The sequence below is a fragment of the Esox lucius genome, chromosome 5, assembly GCF_011004845.1.
Source record: "Esox lucius isolate fEsoLuc1 chromosome 5, fEsoLuc1.pri, whole genome shotgun sequence".
NCBI classification, from domain to species: Eukaryota; Metazoa; Chordata; class Actinopteri; order Esociformes; family Esocidae; genus Esox; species Esox lucius.
In genome coordinates this window covers 27320999-27331489 of record NC_047573.1, presented here as the reverse complement: position 1 = coordinate 27331489, position 10491 = coordinate 27320999, and the positions used below count along the sequence as shown (strand labels likewise).

At 38.9% G+C, this 10491-nt stretch overlaps 1 protein-coding gene across 1 annotated transcript; it reads left to right on the top strand.

Moving 5' to 3' along the window:
* Positions 1 to 3385: 3385 nt before the first annotated feature.
* Positions 3386 to 7629, top strand: LOC105008444 (matrix metalloproteinase-18-like). The gene is made up of 10 exons (XM_029119659.2): positions 3386 to 3607; positions 3909 to 4153; positions 4409 to 4557; positions 5700 to 5828; positions 5966 to 6127; positions 6321 to 6456; positions 6573 to 6706; positions 6914 to 7073; positions 7182 to 7285; positions 7466 to 7629. The coding sequence occupies exons 1-10, from the start codon at positions 3509 to 3511 to the stop codon at positions 7564 to 7566; spliced, it is 1419 nt and encodes a 472-aa protein (XP_028975492.2). The 5' UTR covers positions 3386 to 3508; the 3' UTR covers positions 7567 to 7629.
* Positions 7630 to 10491: the final 2862 nt, after the last annotated feature.

Genomic DNA, 10491 nt, shown 5'->3' with positions numbered 1-10491 from the left:
TTAAACAGGAAATGCTGCAGTCTATTTAATTCCTTATTGGTAAGAATGTATTTGAAGTTTGTAAAGATCAGTGTTGGACTGCAATGTTAATCTGACTTAACCTGAAGTTCTTTCGAGGCCAATTACTGAATTCTTTGACTGAGGCAATTTCCACATTGATAGTAGTGTTTAACAATGTGAAATGGGACCATAGTGATAAATTCTCTCATGGGTGATTTCAAATATCTGGTGGTTGCACATGATCATCCTTGATGAAACTCTGCTAACTGGGATGACATTTTACTAATGGATAACAATGGTAACACCAACTTTTGTGTCATAAAGGAGAGGGTTTATGGCGATTGTTTATGGAATATGAACGCACCATAGCCTGACATTTACTAGACTACACTAGATTCTGTGAATTTCACCCAAGATTAAGTCCAGTAGACACAGCCAGCCCGATAACTTTTTTTTTGCTCAATATCTTTCCAAGTTTCCTCTTTTTATTTGGATGTCCATTTGCACCTGTCAAAGCTAGTGCTTCTCTTTCTGGGGTCTGAAGATAACATGAATAATTGTAATAAAAATTACAAATAATATTTAATATACCACTGCCAAGCAGTCCATGTTGGATCCTCTGAGGAATTTGCTGTCTATTGTGAATAGCAATGAGAAGATTCCAGAAGATCCAGTAGACGTCATTCAGATGATTTCTGTCTCACAGTCATTACTCAATACAGACGTGACTTTTCTTCGTTGGAATTGGCCAGGACTCTGGGTTCTTCCAGAGTACCACAGTCATGTTTAAAATAAGCATTATTTTTAAATGACATCAAGTCAGACTAAACTGAGATTTCCTCTTTATCAGCCAACTAGCCGTGTCATATTCTGCGCCAACCACCGTTGGTACCAGTGGTGTCTGTTCAGTTGAATATAAGGTATTGCAAAGTGTGTGCAGGAGGTGGGAGGCACCTGTTGCTATTTTGACATAACTCATGACTCTTAATGACAACTGGTTGTTTCGAACTGTGATCTCTGTTGTAGCGTACAGAGCAGGCTGCATTAATGCAGGTTAGACATTTCACACATTTTATAAATATTAAATGTTATTAAACAATTTTTCGCAATTAAAACTGGTTGAAAGGAATATGTTCACCCCCTCAATTGCTACTCCTAAAATCATAACTGCCTGGTAACCACTTTAACTGCTGTCGCTAAATATTCACACATATAAGGTTTTAGATGTTATGTGCTAGCTGAGGACCCCCAGACCATCACATTACGTACACCATGCTTGACAGAGGCATCACGTACTCTTCCAGCAGCTTGTAATTTGGTCTGTATCTCACGAATGTTCTTCTTAGTGAAAACCTCAAACTTAGATTTCTCTGTCCAGTGTCTGTGTTCTTTTGCCCATTTTAATCTTTTCTTTTTAGTGGCCAGTCTGAGATATGTCTTTTTCTTTGCAACTCTGCCTAGAAGGCCGTATCCTGGAGTTGCCTCTTTACAGCTGAATTTGGGACTAGAGAAGTTGAGGACCTGTGCGTCTATCTCTCAACCTAGACACTCTAATGTCTTCTTGCTCAGTTGTGTTCTGGCGTCTCTCACTCCTCTTTCTAATCTGGTTGGAGCCAGTTTGTGCTGTTCTGTGAAGGATGTAGTACACAGCGTTGTATGAAATCTTCAGTTTCTTGTCAATTTCTCGCATGGAATAGCCTTCATCTCTCAGAACAAGAACAGACTTAAGAGTTTCAGATAATTGTTTTTGTTTCTGGACATTTTTAGCCTGTAATCAAAATGATACCGAAAGGCCAGTTTATTTACTTCTTAAAACAGTTTTAAGCCATTAAAAATATGTGCTAACATAATTGGAAAAGGGTTTTCTAATGATTTTCTGTTGAATTAGCCTTCTGAAATGATAAACTTGGATTACCAAACATAGCGTTCCATTCAAACACAGGACTGGTGGTTCCTGATAATGGGCCTATGTAGATATTCCATAAAAATCAGCTGCTTCCAGCTACAATAGTCATTTACAACATTAACAAAGTAAATTAACACTATTTCTGATCAATTTGATGTTATTTGAATGTAAAAAATTGCTTTTCTTTAGAAAACAAGGACATTTGAAAGTGACCCCAAACTTTTGAATACTACTGTACATAGCAACATAACATGTGACAGGACATGAAATGGTTGATACTGTATGTTGCAGAGTAAGCTTTAATATCATCAGTGATTCACTTCTTTATTACACACATTATAGACTTAACATGACTAATACGATTGAATCCAGCCCACTACTCTTTCAGCAAAAAAATCATTCCACCCCCACCTGCCAAATAAAGCATAAACAAATACCCTGAATTATAGCAAAAACTCCCAATGAATTTGGTAGAGCTGAAGATCGTGTCTTTCCAAAGTGTTATTGGTGCCAAGCAATATTCTGCTGTCAAGGCTCAAACTTTAACTTTGGTGGTTAGCTTGGTGTTTCAAAAGTCTTAGAACACTGTGCCATCAGGTGAATCCACCAATTTATGGTGTATCTACTTCAGCTAAGACTATATAGAACAGATTAGTATTACTTTAGGGTTGGGACATGTTAAATAGGACATCAGCCCTTTTTTGTTGTTGTTCATGAATCAATATATCAGCTTTTCTAAACATTACATGATAGATTGAATTCTTCCCTCTTATAGATGCAGAATGATGGAAGGATGCATACTACAAAATACATACTAATTTAGAATGTGAACTATATATTAACACCCATACAGTGACACAAATATACTGTAGCGATATGAATTTTTCAGACTTCAGATACAATCAAATCAATCATTCAAATTTATTTTCCGAAGCCCTTTTTACATCAGCAGTTATCACAAAGTGCTTTTACAGATACCCAGCCTGAAATCCCAAAGAGCTAGCCACAAGAGTTAATGCACAGTGGCTTGGAAAACATACAACTGGGGTCAAACTCTAGGAGGAAACCTAGAGAGGAACCAGACTTTGACTGTGCCATGTGACAATCATAAGAGTACATAAACTTTTGGGCTATGTCAATGTTTTGCATGATCAGAAGATAAGCTGGTCATTTAATGTATGTGGGCTGTGTCCTTAAACAGAATCCAAGTCAGGTGCATAACCAGGTGGACAAGGACATGGACATGAATACTTTCAGACTGTCCCTTGTCCCCAGTCACATAAACTTATACAACATAACAATTGGGACTTCAGTTCAATCAATCAAATTGATTTTATACGAAAACAAAGTGGTCCATTGATTTTTTTCAACAACATGACAGCGTGTGAATACAGAGTAAGTTGATGTTTTTTTTCTTTTGTGGTCAAAACTTTGTTTTGAAACATGACATCAGACAAACATGAGTTGGTTTTCCTTCCTCTTTTTTTATGATGTTTTGATATTGATGAATCAGTAATATTACTCAACTCTCTGGGATTAAAGCATATATAAGATGTTCCCTGGCTACACACCACACAATCCAGACATTTTTGAGGAAGAAACATGAAGACCTTCAAAATTTGCCTACTATTAGTCAGTTTGGCAATAGCAGTTCACTCTTTGCCAATAACACCAAGCAAAGAAGATGAAGTTCTTGCAGAGGTATGTTTTCTGTTACAATCTTATGCCTGGAAGCTCTTTATGACTTTTTCCAACATAAATTACTACGATGGTACAAATACATGTAATATAATTTGGCTTGGTCACAACATCAGTGTTAAAAAAAAAACTGATTTACCTTTTGAAATGTAGGCAAAACTCATTGCCTTGGTATCTGTACTTAACTTAGTAAATTGTATATTTAAAATATTTCTATGAGAGCCGTGTACACCTTTTATAACTCTGTAGTATGGTACCATAATTGGCTTTCATACTGACATCATGCTTTCTGTACTTACTGTAGACGTACCTGAAAAGGTTCTATAACCTGACAGAGGAGACCGGTCCAACAGCCAGACAGGGGCCAAGTCAGAGGAGCAGGAAGGTCCAAGAGATGCAGAAGTTCTTTGGCCTAAAGTTGACAGGAACCTTGGATGCTGAGACTTTGGCAATGATGAAGAAGCCACGCTGTGGTCTACCTGATGTTCATATTGGGCACTTTAGCACCTTCGACAACCTGAAGTGGAAGACAAACCAGCTTACCTACAGGTGAGGGGTGAGACAGATAAAGTTGACCATGTTAAATTGATTCTAAGTCAAAATGACAAAACCAATGATGTTCTCATTGAACTTCGAAAACACTCAAAATGAAAATCAGTTGTTTGTTATTCATTTAAATTGTTTTAGAGATTTGAAGAATTATGTTTTTGTATTTGCATACTGTACATCAAAACTCTGCAGATGACATTATCAACATTGAAAACTGTTTTCTGATGTTGACTGTTGGTGCATTGTGTTCTTCAGGATTGAGAACTACACACCTGACATGTCTGTGGCTGAGGTGGACCAGTCCATAACGAGAGCACTACAGGTGTGGGCCAAGGTCTCCCCCCTGAGGTTCACCCGCATCAACAGTGGTACTGCAGACATCATGATCTCCTTTACGAGAGGAGGTACGCAGTCTTGATTTGAAGAGTTAGGAATAGTTTGCCAAAAACTGTCTTTGGGTGAATTTATTGACATTTTATATCTGAAGGCTCATGGTGTCAAGATTCTTAATAAACCATTGTTTACTTTGGCCCCAGCCTTGAGTTAGTCTAACTAGCATTGTCAAAATTAAGTGAAACCTTGCAACCACTATTACAAAAGTTGCATTGCCAGAGGAACCTTCTTCTTAAATTCACCTCGAAAGGAACATTTACCTCAAGGTTTCCTTCCCATAAGAATATGGTTACTCTTGCAAAAGAATTCCTAATTCTTGTTGTGCTGATAATTCCTGTTTTTGTCTGTCAGTTTTGTTTAGAAGTATCAGTCCGTGTCTATTACTTACCCCAGAGGAAAGTGTCTTCTTGTGTCACTTATTATACACAAATATTTGTGTGGTCACATTACTACGGAAATAGTGCAATTACTGGGAGCAGGGGCGCCGCCAGGAGTTTTGGGCCCCATGACAAAACATTTAATTGGGCCCCCTCGGCGAAGCTGTTACCTATTTTTTGGGGCCCTTGTCAGTCATTGGCCCTTGGAATTGTCCTAACATTCCCCCCTATACAGCACCCCTGACTGGGAGAACTAACTCCATTGGCTAGTTCAGCAGCATTACATTTGAAAATCTCTGATGAAGTGACAAATTACTAAACTTAGTTTGAAGTGTTTTCGAGGAAGTTTCCTCTTGTAATGCAACTTTTGATATAAAATAATGTATGGTTTGGATTACTTAATCAAAGTAAGGTCATTTATTTACTTAGATTATGTGATTATTTCATGAGAGAAACATTAGTAGTGTTTAAATGGTGTTTTACAGATGAGTTTAGAAGAGTGTAGAAATTGTATGTTCCATATGGGCTATATCTAAAAGCATTTTTCACTGGCTGTCTATTGTCCAAAAGAAAGTGAAAAGCAGTTGATGCTAAACTTCACAAAAAAACATTATTGGGTTAAATTGTATTCTTTATCCAGACATCAGTTTTACCACCTGCTGAAATAAAGTTGAAATAAGATAACAAATACCTGTCTGCACAGTGATTAACAACCACAATCTGTAAGGCAAGAATAACTGAAAAAACTCACATTAAGATTTCTCCCATTTGTGTAGATCATGGTGATAACAGCCCCTTCGATGGCCCTGGTGGCTTCCTAGCCCATGCCTTTGCCCCTGGCCCTAACATTGGAGGAGATGTTCATTTTGATGAAGATGAGGACTTCACCTTCAGGTCAATCAGAGGTAAGACCTTCTATAACAACACATTTCAATCATTTACTTTATTTACCCTGTTACAATTGTATGACATTCCTGGGTGTTATGTCATGAAAGGTACCCCAAAAGAGTAGATGTGTAGTAACGGTATTTTCCTTATATAGAGTACAACTTGTTCCTGGTTGCTGCCCATGAGTTTGGTCATTCCCTGGGTCTCAGCCACTCTAATGACCCTGGAGCACTGATGTTCCCAATATACAGCTACACAGACCCCAGAACCTTCTCTCTGCCTCGTGATGATGTCAATGGCATCCAGTACATCTATGGTCAGTATTCAATTATAATTATTCTTCCCTCTTTAGCCTAATATTATTGTGTTTCACTTATTTTTCCTTTTAATTGATCAATAAACAGGCTCAGGCAAAAAACTTGCTATAATTAATCTCCATATAACTAAATAATGAGACCTAAATGTCCAATCCATACTGGAACTCTGATTAATGTCTCTGCGTCCTCCAGGCCCAAACCCAGATGTGAACCCCAAACCCGGCAAGCCAGACCCTACACCCCCTTCCACTCCTGATGCCTGTGACCCCTCCCTGGTTCTGGATGCTGTCACAACACTTCGTGGAGAGAAGATGTTCTTCAAGGGCAGGTACAGACCATAATGTAACCTACATGCATGAAACGGTTTCTCAGGAAAACAAAATGGCGAATTGTTCATCTGTGATCTAGCACTCCAATTTGCTAATGTCCTCTATTGATCTTCAGGTTCTTCTGGCGTAGCTACTCTCAGAACAGCCAACCAGAACAGAACCTTATCAAGACCTTCTGGCCTGAACTCCCTGCAAATATTGACGCTGCTTATGAGAGTCTCCTATCTGACAGAGTGTTAATCTTCAAAGGTATGAAAGGGTCACTTAAAGCCCCAAATTATTCCTGGTTTGCCTGTTGTCTTGATTACATGTCTTGATTGATGATGAATCAACACTAGCCCCATAAAACATTACTAACCTACAGGCTACAACATACTGTACATTAGGATCATAAACCAACTGAACCTGTTTATTTGGAGCCTGTATATTCAGTAATAATACTGTATGTTCCTGCAGGTCGTAAGGTCTGGGCTATCTCAGGTTATGATATAGTCTCTGGCTATCCCAAGTCCCTGAAAAGCATGGGCCTACCACAAACTGTAAAGAAAATTGATGCTGCCCTGTATGATGAAGGCTCTAGCAAGACCTTGTTCTTTGTTGGTAACTACTACTACAGGTCAGTGGTTTATAGTGTACTATTATAGTTTTATGTACTATACATGTGTTGCCATCCAGTATTGATTTGAGAAGTATCACAATCTCATGACTTTTTCTGTTGCCATAGTTATGATGAAGAAAAGAAAAGGATGGACAAAGGTTTCCCCAAGCGTGTGGATGAAGGGTTCCCAGGCATGAAAAGCAAAGTGACTGCAGCCTTCCAAGTCCAAGGTGAGTGTGAAACAGCAATCCAAACATACAAGTGTGCCAAGCCAAGGAAAATGTTATTCTTTATAAAATATCCAAAAGTTCCCCATTCAGTCCTTCTAATTCATATTCCAGATTTATTTAGTATTTAATATTTGTTAGAGTGGCATGTTGCTGAACTCTCTACCCTGACTGTCTTTTCAGGATTCACTTACCTCTTCAGTGGTCCCTTTATGTTTGAGTACAGCATGTGGACAAGAAGACAGCTCCGTGTTCTGGGAAACAATTATTTCCTGTCCTGTTAGAACATCAACCTTCGTTTAAGTAGTAGCTGTGTGGCCAAAAATGTTATTATTTTCTAATATAAAGTTGTGTTTGGTTCGATGTTACAGATTTGTTTTCTAACAAATATTCTTGTTACATCTAATTATCTATTCATGTTCCTAATTTATTTGACTTGTTTCTCGATTCAGTTTTAACCACAAAATGTAAAACTATATCAACTATATTTATTAACCCAAACCAATTTATAACTTGAATATTTAAATAAAAGTGATGTTATTTTGATATCTGTGTCATAGGTTTTGTTATAGTGTATTTTTAGTGGAAACATTATGAACAATAGATGTTTTTTTCCAATGCTGAACACATGTTACTTGCGTAGTTGCGTATCTCTGAAAATGCGTGAGGCAACTAGCACATGACAAACCCGCTTCTGAAGGGAAATGTCCTGACAGAGATCCTACGTGATACTGAATTACTCATCACTACAAAACAAGATCTACAAAAAACCTGAACACTTTACAACAGTTTTTCTCATTGAGATGATTAGATATATAGAATCTATCAAAACACGTTTATTACTGAAATCACTACATTTCTTAATGACTCAGTGTAACTGAGCATGTGGGTACTGACTACTGATAACCTACACAACCACACAAATTCTACACGGTCACTATTTTTGTTACTATGTGCATGAATTATCACAAATTTCCAGTCAGATAATTCTGAATTGGTTATATTGCTTACCAACCCAGAAGTATATTTGAAGGCACCACTTAGGTAATTTGAAAGAGAACTTTAAATTAAATATATTCAGTAATTACACTAAATATTGAAACTGTCAAATGTCTCATTTCAGAGTATGTTGGTATTAAAATATGTAATGTATTAACATTGTCTCACATTTTAAATCTTCAGCTGTAAATTGTTCACTGCAATACCTACTTAGTACTTAAGGGTGCATACTCTTACTATGGCAGTCCAGACAGTTGGTGGTACCCACATTCTCTTACTGACTTAATCCAGTAAATGTCTCCATAACAAAACCAACTGAAAACCTACAGTAATGTAACCATAAAGCTTTTATATAAATAACATACAGTCACCACTCAGTCTGCATCAAATTAGTTCCATTCTGAACAGTTGTAATTATATTTTCAAAAACAAAGAAAATAAAAATGAAAGAGCAGCCCAAATTCCCATGAAAACTATGTGCTTAAGAACACATCTCCATCTCCAAACTGAATGTCAGAATGGGAAAGAAAGGTGATTTAAGCAATTTTGAGCGTGTCATGGTTGTTGGTGCCAGACGGGCCGGTCTGAGTATTTCACAATCTGCTCAATTACTGGGATTTTGACCCACAACCATTTCTAGGGTTTACAAAGAATGGTGTGAAAAGGGAAAAACATCCAGTATGCGGCAGTCCTGTGGGCAAAAATGCCTTGTTGATGCTAGAGGTCAGAGGAGAATGGGCCGACTGTTTCAAGCTGATAGAAGAGCAACTTTGACTGAAATAACCACTTGTTACAACCGAGGTATGCAGCAAAGCATTTGTGAAGCCACAACACGCACAACCTTGAGGCGGATGGGCTACAACAGTAGAAGACCCCACCGGGTACCACTCATCTCCACTACAAATAGGAAAAAGAGGCTACAATTTGCACAAGCACACCAAAATTGGACAGTTGAAGACTGGAAGAATGTTGCCTGGTCTGATGAGTCTCGATTTCTGTTGAGACATTCAGATGGTAGAGTCAGAATCTGGCGTAAAAAGAATGAGAACATGGATCCATCATAACTTGTTACCACTGTGCAGGCTGGTGGTGGTGGTGTAATGGGATGTGGGGGATGTTTTCTTGGCACACTTTAGGCCCCTTAGTGCCAATTGGGCATCGTTTAAATGCCACGGCCTACCTGAGCATTGTTTCCGACCATGTCCATCCCTTTATGAGCACCATGTAACCATCCTCTGATGGCTACTTCCAGCAGGATAATGCACCATGTCACAAAGTTCGAATCATTTCAAATTGGTTTCTTGAACATGACAATGAGTTCACTGTACTGAAATGTCCCCCACAGTCACCAGATCTCAACCCAATAGAGCATCTTTGGGATGTGGTGGAACGGGAGCTTCGTGCCCTGTATTTGCATCCCACAAATCTCCATCAACTGCAAAATGCTATCCTATCAATATGGGCCAACATTTCTAAAGAATGCTTTCAGCACCTTGTTGAATCAATGCCACGTAGAATTAAGGCAGTTCTGAAGGCGAAAGGGGGTCAAACACAGTATTGGTATGGTGTTCCTAATAATCCTTTAGGTGAGTGTATATTGTAGTAATTGCATTTATTTTATCTCAAATGGTTGGGGCCGGTCAGGGGGTACTTGGCTGAGAAAAAATTTGATAGTGGGTACGTCATTGAAAAAAGATTGAGAAGCACTGCAGGGCAGTCTTAATTCCCATTGTGGAGAGTCCTTGTCACCCGGATGGAATGGAACAGGTTAGCGGCGCCGGTAGCGCTCTTAAGCAAGCAGAGGCTAAGGGCGATGGTGCAACGCCATTAACGCTGACTCGCTTTGATCTCATGTCTAGCCAGATGTCCAGTTTCGACGCTCGTGTGAAGTTGCGAGGAGCAGGCTAAACTGTCAGAATACAACTACAAGTTAGAAGTCAGGAAAATGAGGCAGAGTATAAGTTCCGACAACTAGAGATAGACGGTAAAGTCGCTATAGCACGGGCTGTGCAGGAAATATCACCTGCGCAGCGGTCGACCACATTTCTACAGCCATTCAGTCAGCTGACCGGTTTGATATCACCATAAATATTGCACTAGTTCCGCCGGTCAGAGAGTCCGAAGTGCAGGGCCGGCTCTAGCCCTCTGGTTGCCCTAGGTGAGATTGAGTTTTGCACCCCCCCCCCCAACTAATAAGTTGCATATACTAC